This window comes from Triplophysa dalaica, chromosome 24, assembly GCF_015846415.1.
Source record: "Triplophysa dalaica isolate WHDGS20190420 chromosome 24, ASM1584641v1, whole genome shotgun sequence".
NCBI classification, from domain to species: Eukaryota; Metazoa; Chordata; class Actinopteri; order Cypriniformes; family Nemacheilidae; genus Triplophysa; species Triplophysa dalaica.
The window spans coordinates 16,391,981-16,408,576 of record NC_079565.1 but is presented as its reverse complement, the minus strand read 5'-3'; the positions used below and the strand labels follow the sequence as shown (position 1 = coordinate 16,408,576).

The window sequence follows — 16,596 nt, the reverse complement described above, 5'->3', positions numbered from 1 at the left end:
GAAAATAAGTCAAATTCAGGATGACGGGATGAAATTAAAGTGACCCGATGTTGCACTTTAAATGTTGAGTAGTTGGGGATGGAGGTGTGTTAGAGTGTGGCATGACTGAGAAGTCAATGTGAAGACAAGTAAGGCAGGTCAATTTGACACAGTTGCTGCTTCCGAAATCACATACTGAGACAGAACATCGGCCCACTGAATTTGAATTCTTACCTACCTATCGACCATTAAAACACTACATTCTATACAGTATGACTGGGAGTAGTATGAATACATTTCGGACATACTGCATCCGCCATGTTTTATGGTCATGTCACCCATATTCTCTTTGACCTATGACGTATCAACAACAACCTGTACATAGACGCTGAGAAGAAAAAATAGTCACAAGAAATTGGAATTTACATGAATGTTTTCTGCTATTTTTGTTTGATTTCTTTTGAAATTTGAGTTGCTCAGCTCCCGTGATCTCACAAAAGAATCAATTTTTTTTGGCTTTTTTGTTTGTCCCCACCCCACCTTGCTGTTCCCTGAGTCAAAATGACTCGCCTACCAAAGATAGCTTATAAACGACACAATGTGCAACTTTATCACCAAATATTGGATTCATTCTTTTTGTTAACTTGTTTTCTTTCACTTAGGACTGCTTTTGTGTTTCTTCTTCAAACAGATTAATTGTAGGGCTAGTTAATCTGAGTTTAGGCCCCTCAGTCTTTGACTGAAAAATAACAATAATAATAATAATCATACACTTTATTTACAATGTGCCTTTCTATCACCCAAACTGTTACATCAATGTGTAAATACATTAACTATGTAATTAATAAAAGAAACACAATATAAATCCCTTGATATCAGTTAGTTAACAACCCTTCAATATTGTAAGCAATCTTAAAAAGAAGCGTTTTAGACGTTTCTTAAAGGAGATTAATTTGGGAGCGCTAAGGAGACTCAGAAGAAATGCATTCCATAACCTTGGGGCGGCACAAGAAAATGCTCGCTGACCCATAGTTTTGAGTCTGCAAAGGGGTTGGTGAAGGGAAAGAGAATTATCAGAGTGGAGAAAACGAGGAGGCAAATATAGGTCAACTTAGTCAGATACATAACTAGGAGCCAATCCATGGATAGCTTTATAAATTAAAGCCAAAATTTTAAACTCAATGCGAGATTCAACAGGAAGCCAATGCAAGTTACAGAACACACCACAGATGTGCTTACAAGAGGCTGTATACGTTAAGACCAGTCTGTGTCCGAGTGGAAGCATATAAATCAAGGGTCCCAAAACAGACCCCTGGGGTACACCATATCGGACCTGAGTAGTGTCAGATTTGTTATTTCCCAGAATATCAAACTGAGATCTATTTGAAAGGTAAGATCTAAACCATTCAAGTACAGTGCCAGAAATACCAATCCAAGTCTTTAGTCTGTCAAGCAATATAGGCTGACATTCTGTATCAAATGCTCTGCTCAGGTCCAACAGAACCAGAATAGTTGAGGCACCAGAGTCAGCTGAAACAAGAACATCATTCATTACCCAATCCAAGGTAGTTTCAGTACTATGTCATGTTCTAAACCCAGATTGAAAAGGTTCTAAGAGATTGTAAAGAGACAAATGGGAGTGTAATTGAGCCAAAACAACATTTTCCGAGACCTTTGCCAAGAAGGGAAGATTTGAGATGGGCCTAATATTAGTGGGATCAGATATATCACACCCAGACTTTTTAAGAACTTGTGTGATAGCTGCAACCTTAAACTCACATGCAACAATCCCAGTAGTGAGAGGGGTTATTCACAATATTTAATATATGGCGACTTATTGTCAACAAGCATCCCTTAAGAACAACAGTGGGAACAGGGTCAAGGCTGCAAGTTGTTAAATTCATTGCCAGCACTAGTTGTGAGATGTGATCCAAAGTAACTGTTACAAAACTTGATAATGGAGTTGAAGGGATAGTAGGTTGAAGAACTTCAGGGGACAGAGACAAAGGGGCAGATAGAATTATATAGAGCCTCAATTTTGTCCACAAAAAGTAAAGAAACCTGTTACACTGCTGAACAGATGAGCATGTGGAGGGATTATTAGGTTTACAAGTATTATTATTAATAATCTTAAATGGCCTATTTGGATTAACCGCATCATTACTACTAATGTGTGATTAAAATAAAGCTCTTGCCACCTTAAGGGCACCTTATTGACATAAGTGCTTATCAAACATGAGTTCATGGACAGTTAAGCCCGGTTTCTTATATTGCCACTCAAGTTGCCTGTGTTAATTTAAAAGTGAAACCATTAAACTATTGTTACCTATTGTTAAAACCGTGAGTCATTTACTATAACTTTCACATGGTGCCAAATCTATAGCTGTATAAATCCGCCATGGTTTTCCAGAAATAGTCTTTTTCTTATAACATACAAAGTGAGTTGTTGCTGTTCATGTATTTTGTGGGCTACATTTGCACAAGATTCACAGAAGCTGCTATGTGGTCAGCTACAGTATGTGTTAGGAGAGAGTGTTATGTTGCAAAAGTAAAACCAAGGTTTAATGAAATCACGCTCTCCATATATGGGATGCAGGCTTCTAAAGCCAAACACACAATAAATAATATAATGCTATAAAGTAGGTATTGAACTGTTGGGGATCTCTCATATAAAAACTCAAGCTGTTCTTTATTTATCCATTTTAAGGGTTTGCAATTTTGGTCCTTTCTTTATATACAACTTTGCACCCTAACTGATAAAATTAATTATTGAAATTCAAGGTAAATTGTGTTTTATAAATTGTGTGACATAAATTCATGTAATTATTTGTGTTGATATGTTTGCCCATAATCAAAATGATTTTTAAGCTGCAAACTGTAACTTTTGAAACTATAAAAGCATATTATTTTAGGTACTTCCCTTTTAATTTATCTTTTTAAATATGCTTTGGGGTCATGCAGTTTATTGACTACTGAATAATAATAAACATCTGAACACATTCTCTCTAACACTGTTCCACCATAGGAGTGATTATGGGAGCTGTGTCTGGCATGCTGCTGCGCGTTGCTTCCCCGATCGATGACAACATTGTCATGGTAATTTCCTTCCCTGGAGACATTCTAATGAGGATGTTAAAAATGCTCATCCTTCCCTTAATCATCTCCAGCTTAATTACAGGTAACACAAACATTCGCAAAGATGTAACCAACAAGATTAATTGAACCGATAAACAAAACATTCGGTTTGACCTGAATAATATTAAAGACTGTTTAGCAAACTGTGCTCACAATCTCAAACAGATTATAAAACTATAAATGAAAAATAATCTGATCATTTTTTTTAACAAAGGTCTTTCTGGTCTGGATGCAAAGTCAAGTGGTCGTCTGGGTTCCAGAGCCATGATTTATTATATGACCACCACTATCATTGCGGCTGTGCTGGGGGTTATCCTGGTGCTTCTCATCCACCCTGGTAACCCAAAACTCAAGGAGAATCTGGGAGAGGGAGCCAAAAACGATGAGGTTTCCAGTCTTGATGCCTTTTTTGACCTTATCAGAAACCTCTTTCCAGAGAACTTGGTTCAGGCTTGCTTCCAGCAGGTAAGATGCGTGCTGCTATATGCGCCCATTAAGAAATTGCCACGAAATGGTGAATAAATTGGTGTGATGTTTAAATACACAGGTCCAAACTGTTGTCAAGAGGGTAGACGTTCAGCCTGACTTTGATGACACCAATAGCACGGCTGAATTCCTCCTGAATGCCACCAAGCCTCCCCCAATTTTCATAGACAAGAAATCTCTGCAATACAAGAGTGGAATGAATGTGTTAGGTATGAGCATTACTTTTGCGATACAGTATAAACATGTGCTTTCTTTTTTTCACATTTTAAATGTTGCCATTGATATGTTGTAGGAATTATTGGATTCTTTATCGCCTTTGGTGTTTGTATGGGCAAGATGGGAGAAAGAGCCAGGCTTATGATTGAATTCTTCAACATTCTTAATGAGATTGTAATGAAGCTGGTTATCATGATCATGTGGTAAGTATTTACTCTTCAAACTGAAGCACTAAACTTCTGTACATTTAACATGGATGGACTCACGTCGCAATCATTTTATAGGTATTCACCCTTCGGCATCGCCTGCCTGATCTGTGGAAAGATCATCTCCATAAAAGATTTGGAGGTAGTGGCCAGGCAACTGGGAATGTACATGGTAACAGTCATCATTGGTCTGATCATCCATGGGGCCATATTCCTGCCGTGTATCTACTTTGCAATTGTGAGGAAAAACCCCTACAAGTTCTTCATGGGTATCTTCCAAGCCTGGATCACTGCTCTGGGCACAGCCTCCAGGTATGAGATGCCTTTCCAGTTTTGCATTAAATTGGCTTTTTGCCTGATCTTTTAATCACCACATCATTAAAACTCTCCTTTAACCTCCACTGGGGGATTTCTGACAAACACAATGAGAACCTTTGTGTCCCATGATATTCACACCCTTTTATTGCTCCATCTTCAAAATACCAAACGCTTGCTCAAACATAAAGAAAAACTATTCTCAAACTAGTCTATTTTAATTTTCTAAAGTGTTTCTCATAAATCAGTAAATTGAGATGTTGACTCTCATTAAAGCAGAATTGATATCCGATGTTTATTGATATACCATGGTCTGTTTGAACACTGGATTCTGATTGACTGGAAGGTGTGCATCATTTAATAGTGTAGTTCCAGTCAGTTTGATCAACGTTTGAAATAACCTGACAAAAATAACATATGTGAACAGTCATTTTCACATGTCTGATCAATATAACACAGTTAACATCAATAACAGCTTTAACTTGGCAAATAACCATGGTATAAGCGGGATAATCCACAGCTAGCTGTGCTTTAAAGGCTGAACTTTGCGGATTCCGTTTCGCGAATGGCCTATCATGTGATTGTAAATGTTTTTCATTACTGTATCTAAACATAAATGTATCTTAGAACATTTAGATTTAGTTTTGACTGTCATTAAATCAGCCGGACAAAAATGCTAATTGTTGAGACATGAATGCAAGCATAACTCCCTTTTTTGTCTTCTTGTAGTGCTGGTACTCTGCCTGTAACGTTCCGTTGTCTTGAGGAGAACCTCGGTATTGACAAAAGAGTTACACGTTTTGTGCTTCCAGTCGGAGCAACGATTAACATGGATGGCACGGCTCTCTATGAGGCTGTAGCTGCCATATTCATTGCCCAAATGAATGGAATTTATTTAGATCCCGGTCAGATTGTCACTGTCAGGTAAGACTAAATGTATACCTATGTTATATTTGTCTATTATAAATCAACCTATTTCTAATATTTTGTTCTACACATATTATTCAACTTTTTCATTCATAATATATATTTGTAATTAAGTTATCATTTTTACATAATGTGAGCAAAAATCATGTATAAAACAAACAAAAAAAGAGTCCCTACTAGATTTGAATAGTCAACAGGACTTGTCTTCTTCCTTCCATAATCTAGTCTTACAGCAACACTTGCCAGTATCGGAGCAGCGAGTATCCCGAGTGCTGGACTTGTTACCATGTTACTTATTCTGACAGCTGTAGGACTGCCAACCCAAGACATCAGTCTGCTGGTGGCTGTTGATTGGCTTCTGTGGGTATTCCGAATCTACATCGTCAATCTATAATTATTCCTGATTTGTTTATTTAGGTTTAGAAATTGTTTGTATGTCGAAGCGGAGCTTTAACCTGCTTATTTATTCCTTACAGAGATCGTTTCCGTACCTCAGTCAATGTGGTTGGAGACTCCTACGGGGCTGGCATTGTCTACCACCTGTCCAAGGCGGAGCTTGATGCTCTAGATGCACAGCACGGAAAGTCAGATGATATGGAGATGACCAAGACCCCGTCCTACTATGATGACCTCAAAAACCATCACGAAAACAACTCCAACCAGTGCGTTCATGCTGCTCAAAATTCTGTGTTAGTAGATGATTGCAAGGTACAGGTCATGCTTGCTAATGTAGACATATCTAACACAACACTATCTATCTATCTATCATCCATCCATCCATCTATCATCTATTATCGATCGATAAATACATACAGTATATACCCATTATTCATTCATATACAGGGAGCAGATTTTGTGACTTTTTCACATATAGTGTATTAAACTCCAAAAGGAAATCTCTTCAATTTACTATTGATTGTGAATGTGGCATTTTGGGCTGTGAATAAGATTTGATTCAAGAATTGTGTTGTTCCATAACGGTTTTCTGTAGTCAGAAGGTCTGCTCCTGTTCATAGCTTGCATGCTCTTGTTCTAAATCAACAAAAACTAACCCAGTTTACCTGGTAGACCATAGTAGAAGCTTTGCAACTAATCAATCACAAATGTTTGGAAAAAATGCTGTACCTCGTTATGTTTTCAAAGAAATAACGCTTGGTTTCATTCAATACAATACACCCCCAAATCAGAAAAAGTCTGGACACTATGTAGAATATAACTGAATGCAACTTTGTGGATATTAACTCCACAAATGTAGTGTTTAAAAAGGAAAATATTATTAGTTGATGGCTGCAACAAGTCTCAAAAAAGTTGGGACAGTAAAAAATGTTGTCAAAAAGAAACTAATGAGGGTGACTGCCAAAAGGTCAGAAACATGACTTGAGTGTTTAAAACTCTATTTTACAGAGACTATGAGGTAACAATGAGCAAAGCTCCACTACACTGTTAAAAACGGTGTCTATAGATTGTGGAACAATATCAAACATTTTGTGCATAATGAAATAAAAAATGTGACAAAGAAGCCCCAGGACAGTTGAGCAGCTAGAATCCAGAGACTGTCCTCCAAAACAAAGCTCAGCCAAACCCACTTCTCAGCCATACAATAATGCAACAGCCGAGTGAAAATAAGAGTCAGAAGTGCTTACTGCACGAATTGACCAAATACAGTGTACAACAAAACAACTAGTGTTGCAAACCTTCTGAACTGAAACCATAAGATATCTTTATACAAAGAAATCTGTGAATACAACGCATGCAGTCAGATCTCGTTCGCACATAAATCAAGATGTAATCGTTCATGAAAGCCAATGACACTTCACATTCATAACTGACGTAATGACGCAATCGGTTCTCGACATACACGAGAGCCAATGCCATCTCACAATCACAGCTGACGTATCCTTTGGTCTGGACGTCATTTTAAACTTGTGCTTCACCCATTAACTCACTACATCTGAAGACTGGCTGCAGATTGTGATCACTTTAGCATCTTTTTCTCATAAAATGGATCGTTTGACCTCGGTACACTTGGAATATTTGTACGGTTTGAAAAACAATCCTGGAGGATTATGAATGATGAAAATCACACTCCAGTGCATGTCAGTATTGCAATATTATAGCAGAATATATTGAATTTCATGATGACGGTAGACCAAAGCTTCTCCTCCTGGTGCTAGAGGTGCTAATTCAGCAAACAGTTCAATGCGGCATATATGAGGAAAGGAATAAACGACTAATCTAGTCGTACATGTTGAAAGACAGGTTGAGAATCTGGTATCAGACACGAATGGTTCAACATTTATCCTCCAAAACTACGGCAACAGGTCTCGAAAAATAACCTTGTTTTTTTTGGTACATTTATCACTTCTATTATAACCATCATTTACTAGAAAAAACATGGTTTACCAAACTAGGGTTATTTTGTGATAACATTTGTTTTTCTTTACTGTAAAACCTTATTCAATTTTTGTAAGAGTTCTCAGTAAAAGCAGAACGCATGCTACACAGTGGTAAACATAGGCTTATCTCATTTCTGAATTTCAAAAGAACCTTCTTTTCCCCACTTAATTTGTACATTTGCTGAGTTTAAACATGCATTTAATGTTCTATTGTGAAGGAAATATGATAAATTGAATAGTGTCCTCACTTTTTCCGATTTGGGATTGTACATCAGTCTATGATATTACTGATATTACTAATATCAGATATAAATCATTGTCACATACAGGTCAAATGGATAATGTTACGGAAAATGGAGCAAATTTGACTACCATTAAACAATTGCATTTGTTGTGTATTTTTAACAAGGCTGTGCACTTAGACTTGATGATAATCGTTTCAGGTAACCTTGGCGGCCACACACGGCTCAAGTGCGGAGTACACAGTTGTTGAGGAAGAACCTTGGAAAAACAATTAATGGAAGCACACAGATCTCCAGCACCCAAAAAAAGAGAGAATCATGCACATAGAACAACTGATGGGTTTTGTAGTTTATTTCTATGGTTTCTGTCCTTTTTTTAACATGTTTAACTATATTTGCTTGTCTGATGTAACACAAGAGCGTGAAGCCTAAGGCCACACGTGCATCTGCCTTAATTATATGAGGCAGTTACGTAAATTATACATGATCCTAATAAATATAGTATTCAAGTCTATGTATGGTGAGGAGGGGTCAAGAAAGATAACTCGGTTTACTAGATTCATTTCCTGGCCACCAGCTGCTCTTTATATGAAGCCACAATGTAGAAACTTGTCAATTCCTCTAGATCATCTTCACTATGACAACTGAACTGTCTTGCACAACGTTATTTCTAAACAAATCTTATAACCACTATTTTCGTAGGGCTACTGTGCTGTTGCTAGGATACAGCAGCGGGGACGGAGGCAACGGGATATAGATGGTCGGTAAAGCACAAGCCACGTTTGGCACCTCCCCCCTCTGAGCTCTTTTTATGACATTGGGTGTGGGGGGATTTGCTCTTTATTCTGTCAAAAAGCACAAGAGCCATTCAAACACAATTCTCATATTTACCATGTCAGGTTTTAAAAGAGCCCTGTTGTTTCAGATAGAGCTGTTATACTGAAATATGCACTGCACTGCGTATTTTCCTTGCACTGCCAAAACAAGAACGGCACATGTGTCATACGGTTTCGGGGCATCTGTGTGGAAACATCTCATCCCTAAGTCCCATTGAGATTTGAAATCCAGATGTGCTAAGAAATTGGAGGACTGCTGAGGTTTGGTACCCCTGCTTTACAATTCAACATGGGATGAATCACCCTTTGTCCACACACACATATATTAGCATGGGGTCGGGTGGGTTGTTAGTTTTGTCCAGGACCAAAATGAAGAGCACATTCACAAGGTTTGTATAGTTTGTGTACTAGATTCTGGACAAAACGAACATCAAATGATGTAGAAATATTTCTCAGGCATGTAAACCATTTACTGGCTTTGTCAGGGACCAAACATTCCTAGTGCGGGCGGATGAAATCATTTGTATTAAGGCCCTGTTTCTAAACTGGAGAGAGCTGTTTTTATGTTATCGTTGTGAATTTATACAACTCTAAATACCTAATGCCTAATGTGTTCATTTCTGCCATCTCTGTTTTTCATCCTACAGTAGTTGTCAGTGTTGTTTACAACCCTTTTAAATGACTTTTTACCTCAACCAGAAATTGCCAAGGCTACTGTAACTACAATCTTCTGAAACTAGGTTTTGTTTGATGCTCGGTTAAATTGCTAATAAAACAGCAGCAAAGTATTCCATTGAAAGCGGTAAATGATGGATGATCCTGGAAAAATAATGATCCAAAGCACTACCTCTGGCACCGTCAAAGCATTTACAATTTATGATGCACGCGACTGTTTCGTAGCCCCACAATGCTGCCACTTTTTTATCAGCGCCTTACAGATCAGCACACCTTTCATGTCCACATACCTCACTATGCCAGTCAGAGATTTAGACGACAACAAAAATAAGATTTCAAATAAATGACAAATTCAGATTTCTATTTCAATTACAGACACATAGAAATGTATTTGTGGATCTTTTATATTTTTGTGTCACAAGGGGTTAAACACTATTCCCTAATACTTCAAATTCGTTTTTCTTTCTATGAACTCGCATCACGTCAGCAATCTCTTGATGTTTCAGTGTTATCTCCTTCACCAAGAGAATCAAGGCCATATGAAGTCAGGCTCAAGTTGCCACGTACATTATGTTGAATTGAATCAGAACATGAATTTCAGATAATGTGGGTCATCGGCCAAACCGTCAGATGTCTTAAAATACATTGAGCTTCTTTAGATACACGGACACCAATCATTGGCCCAAACACATGAAGGTAAAGTGCCTCTGCACTTTGTGTAAATATTGTGGGTGACATACTGTACTTCTCTTGTTTTTCAGTCGTAGAAACATAAATATAGTGTTTGAATGTTGTGACAATTTAACTCAAGCTTTTTGTAATCCTTTTTGGTAATCCGTTGTGCTAGATAAAATGAATAGTAGAGCGAAATGTTTCTTATAGAAAGATAATATATTGATTTAAGTTTAATTCTGACTAGCTGTATGTAGCTCTTTCAGAAATTGTGTTTCCATTCTCGTATCTGTTCTGTGTTTGGAATGTTTTCTCCCACATAAATGACTCTGTTATATCAGATACAAATGGATATTTGCGTATTAAATATGGCATCTTAAAATGTATACTTTTGATGGTGCTATACCATACACAAATGCTTTCAATCTGATAGTCCAATATCTATATATATATATATATATATATATAAATATAAATATATATTTGTGTGCATGTGTGTATTAAAAAACTATTTCCGACAGTTTGGTGTAACATCTTTAAAAAGGAAAAGATTTGGATATTATAAAGCATGCTGTCCTAATTCTGTGTTGAGACAAATCTACAGTATCTGTAAAACTGTTTTTTTTTCTCCGTTCCATGCTTCTTCACTTGATTTTCAAGTATATTATTATATTTTAAGACATCTACAGATACTGTTTTATTTTTAGAGTCATATTAATATGAACCCAAGTTGATTCTACTTACCTAATTGAATATTATGGAAGCCATCATTAGTTTACATTGTTTTTTTACTTTGGTCTTACAATTAAACCCATCTGTTGTGTCATTATTTTCTCTCATCCTTTTGTGATGTTTTTATGGAAAAGGGAGAGAAAATTACAGTCAAAGGAAAGTGCTACAACATTTTTCCCTTTGTCACAGCTGTGAAACAAAATTGTTCATGCATATCATTATGTGTTGTACCATTGGTGTACATACAGTTATTATAACTAATAAATGTTGATTCATAACTAATTTAAGTCTTTTTATTGACCTCCCAAAATCATTTAACAACAGATATGGTTTATTTGAAACAATGGTCACATGGTGGTGTATGTAAAAGCAAGCAGTATTACATTACCATCAAAATTTTAGGCTCATTTGAGTGAAATGTGTCATGTTATTGAAAAGCAATCTGATGTTTTGTAGCTGAAAATATAATTGTTCCCAAATACTTATTTATCATTCAATTTGACTATAAACCTTGAAATGAATAGTAAAGAATCAGCAACTAAAATGTTTAAAACACATCTCAGGATAAAATGAGTTATTTAGCTAATTCTAGGGTGATTGTTTGTATTTTCTTTAGTCACAACATAATTCCCAAAGTTACTTTTGCATTATAACACTATTGTTCTAAATCTCTGAAGCAGTTTATAAATGTATTCAATCAGGGCTGGCAGCTCCAAACACACTAGACTGTTTTCTCACGCTCTCACACCACACATCAGTTTTCTCACGCATCGCACTCGCCATTGTGTGATACAATTTGTGAAATAAATGCCTTAAAGCTTGTATTGTGCTGCTGCAGACTCTTTTAATCAGCGGTCTATCACTGGACCTCAATGTCAAATATTTTACAATAACAGTAATGTTGAGCTATAGGATCCACTGATGCAAACTACAAAACTCAGTTTAAAATAGAAAATATGAAAATGATTTGGCAATTATTGAATTATTTACATGGGCCTGTCATTGACATGAGGTGTGTTAGGATGCTATGAATGAGAAATGGTCAAGCATGACATCCTGCCCTTATTTCCAATAACAACTTTGTCTACAACTTTAAACGTTCTTTTATCAGTGAGCTGGAGCAGTTTGACTGGAGTTTTATCCAGAGCCATCCTATAATGATCATCAATCCTGTTTTTGATAATGGTCTTAATAAAGAACGTTGTTCACAAGAAACTTGTCACTTTTTTCTTAGAAGATAAAATACCTTAGAAATGTCTTAAAGCGGTTAATTGTGTTTTTAGTTAGTATATATTTACACATTTTTTTGACCTGTTCTGCATATCGTTAGTTAAGTCATGGTTTCTGTAGTAAGATTGGTTTTGCCAAAAGTCATCAATACAAAAACAACAAAAAACATGGTTACTACACTTTTACCATAGTCAATTTTCACTAGTCCAGAAGCACTTCCAGTGTAACTTTAGTTTATTTCTTACACATACATAATTACATTTTAGTTAAACAGTTTGATTCGCTTACAAATATTTTACTTCATACCTGCTGGACAAATAAGGAACAACAGGGACATAAATCTGCCTGCTCTGGGTCTGCAGCCGCACCTGTAGCAGGAACACACAGACTCTGATTTCTGAGAGACGCTCAGAGACTGTAACACAGCTTTCTGATTAGTGCTCATTTCATTCATATTACACATATTCCAGCAAACATTTGATTATGTCTGCCAAACTTTTTTTCCCTGTTATTCGGATGGATTCATTATTCGTTTTGAAGCCATTATCCGTGCCTTTTCGAATAAGGTATTCAGCTTCAGGGACATCCATACTTTGGATAGACAAAAATGATAAGAAATCAAAATATCTTAAATTTAAATGAACAAAAATCTTGTGTGATGGAACAATATGAGAGCTTATCTCATTGTAGATGAACTATTGTTTAACTGTATTCACATGTGAACAAATTTCTTAAACGATCATGAAACACTAAACTACTTTTTCTGACATTTTATCAGAGGTGTTTGTGTTACAATGTATGCATTTAATTTTTGGTGAAACATGGTTTATTATTCATGAGTATTCATCAGACTATAATCATATATAACAGGACACTTCACTTAATTATTCACGACAGCATTTGCTGGTAACTTATGACAGATGCTTAAAATCTAAAATCAATGAACAAAATATCTTCCAGAAGTTCAAGGTTTTAAGTAGATTGTATAACTTTGATTTATCCATCAGCTCTTTGAGATGAATGTAGTACAAGTTATAAATCAAAAGCCATTGTGCTTTGAAGTATATGAAGGGTTTAGTCACCATAGATTGATCGCTTTACTATCACATATACGCAATATAAGCAACATGATGTCTGTATAGTTTATGTATTTTTTCAGAAGGTTATGATGACAGTGGGGTTCAGACAGAACACTGTCAATCCATCTGCATTTTGAGCGTAAAGAATGCACTGTCGCTTTAATTGAGCTTTTAATTCCTGCATTTCTGCTGCGCGAGCACATGCTCTTTACGCATGCTGTGTGAAACCAGCGCAACACATATCATCAAATTACAATTGGCATGGAAGTGGCAAGGGGACATCAAGAACCAACATCATTTACATACAGAAATGACTGCATATCTCACAAACATTTGGCTAGAAACACCTGAGGACACTGATAACCCGGGAACCACGAGCCATTGTTTCCCATCACTGGGGACAGAGACATGTTTATGGCACAAAATTCTCTGATGGGATTCTGCACATGCACAGCTTAGGCCTCCTCTACAGTTGATATACTTATTGCACAAAGACTATTGTGTATATAATCTATACAAAAGAAATCACCCACCTTTAACATGGGGGACAATGGCAGATATCCATCTTTTGCACGTCACATAAAATCTATGGATTGGCGCCATCTACTGCCTACAGTTCAAAACTACAAAACAATTTAGCAAATTGTCAAGCCGCCACAAGTAAACTGTACATGATTACAGTTCAGAAATCCACAAACAGTCTTCTCACAGAGATTGGCTGTCACACAGTGTTTGGTTTTTGAAAGTGACCTATTTGTCAGGTATGGTGACCCATACTCGAAATGTGACCTCTGCTTTTAACCCATCTAGTGAGTAGTGAACACACGCACAGCAAGTGATGAACACACGTCCACCCAGAGCAGTAGTCAGCTACCCAGTGGGGTAAAGTGCCTTGCTGAAGGGCAACTCAATCGTTACCCGCCGGCCCTGAGAATCCAACCGGCAACCTTTAGGCCAGAGATGACTTCTCAAACCCTTCGATGCTCCAGTTTCTCGTAGTACTTGTGGCTTGCTGTAAGTGACATGAATAAATACAGTGTGTTTAAAAGAGTGCATGAGCAGCGGAGTGTGTGACCTTCAGCTCTGGTGGCAGCTTTTCCGTCACAAAAATGTAACAGTACTTCTCAGGTGTTTAAACAAGCCTCCATTCATTCTAAAACAGTGGCAGAATTATACAAATGCTGTTGGGAATCAAGAATCGATTGATGAAGGGATTGTCAAATGGAATGGACTCCTCTTTAAGAGCTATTTTAAACACACCACTTAACAATATGGTTACTGCTAAAGATCCAAAGATTCAGTTGTGCTCAAGTTATAATGGGTTGTGGCTAGAAGGGATACAGTTACCTCCACTGGGCATGCGCACTTCAATACCGCATCATTTTTGTCACACTGACAACAGTTACTTACCATTTTTTATTACTTTTCCTTTTATTATAGTAAATAGTATCCAAACATTAGGTTTGGAGGTTTATGACATATACCAAAAAGCCAAGGCTGCAAAGACTTGCATGAGGAACGAGGATGAAGAAAAGGAATGGAAAGTGAGGGTAACATTCAAAAGAAAAGGACAACATTTTTACCCTTTAAAGTGTACAAAAGCCATTGAAAAGAAAGAGAAAATTTAAGTTTGCAACCATTATGCAACAGGAGGCTACTTATATTTGCAAAACATAAACTGCAAAGAGATAAATTCCTTTGTGCAGAAACATTAAATGAAGAAAGAATCAGTGTTCACATCATTTGGAAGAGCTTCAGAAGCTTGAAGATATGGTGATGAAGAGGCTGAGATGAAGATGAGATCCAAAAACCAGATTTAAAATGCAGTCAGACTCAAGGTGTTAGAAGATAAGCAACCTGAACTTGAACCTTTGGAGACTCTTAAGAGATTGAAGGCTGCTTAAGCAAATATGCAAATATATGTTGTGGCTGAAAAAAGGCATGGCTTAAATACTAAACAAACGTGTGAAGAGTGAGAGGTTGTGATCAGTCAATGAGGTGGAAGGTGTTATGGGCGAGTGAATAAAATACTCATTCCTTACAATGTCGGTCCTGGAGGGCCACAGTCCTGCAGAGTTTAGCTCCAACTTGGCTCAACACACCAGTTTGGAAGTTTCTAGTCTGCTTTGTGAGACCTTGATCAGCTGTTCAGGTGTGTTTGATTAGGGTTGAAGCTAAACTTTGCAGGACACAGGCCCTCCAGGACTGACTTTGTACACCCCTGCCTTACAGCGACGACATGTACCACAAGTATTGATCTAGTTTACTATCAGAATTTTTGCAAGTTCACTCAAAGAAAGCTTAGAAGTACACTTAAAATAAATTAGTAGTTTACTGAGAGTATCATTTTAATTGTACTTTATAAAAGACAACTGTGCCACAAGTAAAAACATAGTAAACTACCAGTACACCTATAGAAATCCTACAAGTATACTTGACCATTTAACTATTATTTTACTGGGAGTAAACTTCCAAGTGTACTTTCATACACTAAACATGTTCTAAAAGTATTGAATTAGTAAACTCTCAGTATTGTTGTCAAGCAAATGAAAATGTGATTGTAAATGAAGTTGTGTACTCAAAAGTTTACTACTGTTACACTAATGCCCGGTTTCATAGACAAGGCTTAAGACTAGTCCCAGACTAAAAAGAATGTTTAACCTGTCTTAACTGAAAAAACGTACACTGACAAATCTTAAATTATGTCAGTGCCATTGTTTTGTCTCAAGAGGCAAACTAATGATGTTTTTTTCCAAGGCATTTTATTGAAGTGCCTCAAAAGTCCTAATTGAACTAAGGTCTAGTCCAGGCTTAAGCTAAACCTTGTGTGCGAAACCCGGCCTTAAAGTCCACTTTTATCAACTACAAAGTGGGCTAATTCAGTCTCAAGCGGTATTTAAATAGTACACTTTCAAGAACTATGCTACTAGTCCATTGATATAAGTATAAAGTATCCTTAAAATACACTTGAACTTTACTAAAGTATACTAAAATTGTATTTCAAGTATTCTTCTCTATGATAAGAGTAGCAATCAGAGGGGCAACACCCCGTTTGTTTGCAAATCATGTCCCCTTGGGTCGAAATAAGGACATGGTTTGTGTTTTCTTTTTTCTTTTGTTAGTTGTTTTGTTTTGTTTTTCATGTGGATGACAGACCTTGTTGGATTATATGTTGAAGAATTGAGAATGTTGAAAATCACACACAAGTATCACCACCACCTGTCTTCTGTAACCTCTCAGTGGTCATTGGAATATTAAAGAGGCTCTTCAGGCAGTATTTCCTCTGCATACTAATATTTTAATACGTGAGAACGTTTCATAAATTCCCAAAAGTTCAAAAGATCCAGACTTTTGCTATCAATATCCAGCCATTACTTTGAATTTCAGTTACGGCAGACACAGAATGATAATCAAAAACTCATTTACTTTTATGACAAATATTCCACAGGAGGAACCATTCTTCTGTAGTG

General features: G+C 36.8%; 1 protein-coding gene across 2 annotated transcripts in view; it reads left to right on the top strand.

Moving 5' to 3' along the window:
* Positions 1 to 11,099, top strand: part of slc1a2b (solute carrier family 1 member 2b) — a 34,034-nt gene extending 22,935 nt beyond the window's left edge. Inside the window, exons 3-11 of one of the 2 annotated variants that reach the window (XM_056739398.1) lie at positions 3,005 to 3,157; positions 3,329 to 3,579; positions 3,662 to 3,809; positions 3,893 to 4,019; positions 4,101 to 4,334; positions 5,067 to 5,261; positions 5,490 to 5,624; positions 5,741 to 5,972; positions 8,104 to 11,099. In XM_056739398.1, the coding sequence (XP_056595376.1) occupies positions 3,005 to 3,157; positions 3,329 to 3,579; positions 3,662 to 3,809; positions 3,893 to 4,019; positions 4,101 to 4,334; positions 5,067 to 5,261; positions 5,490 to 5,624; positions 5,741 to 5,972; positions 8,104 to 8,178 (1,550 nt within the window). In that variant the 3' untranslated portion in view covers positions 8,179 to 11,099. The remainder of the gene's footprint in view (positions 1 to 3,004; positions 3,158 to 3,328; positions 3,580 to 3,661; positions 3,810 to 3,892; positions 4,020 to 4,100; positions 4,335 to 5,066; positions 5,262 to 5,489; positions 5,625 to 5,740; positions 5,973 to 8,103) is intronic. The other variant, XM_056739399.1, reaches the window with a different exon arrangement.
* The last annotated feature ends 5,497 nt before the right edge of the window (positions 11,100 to 16,596 follow it).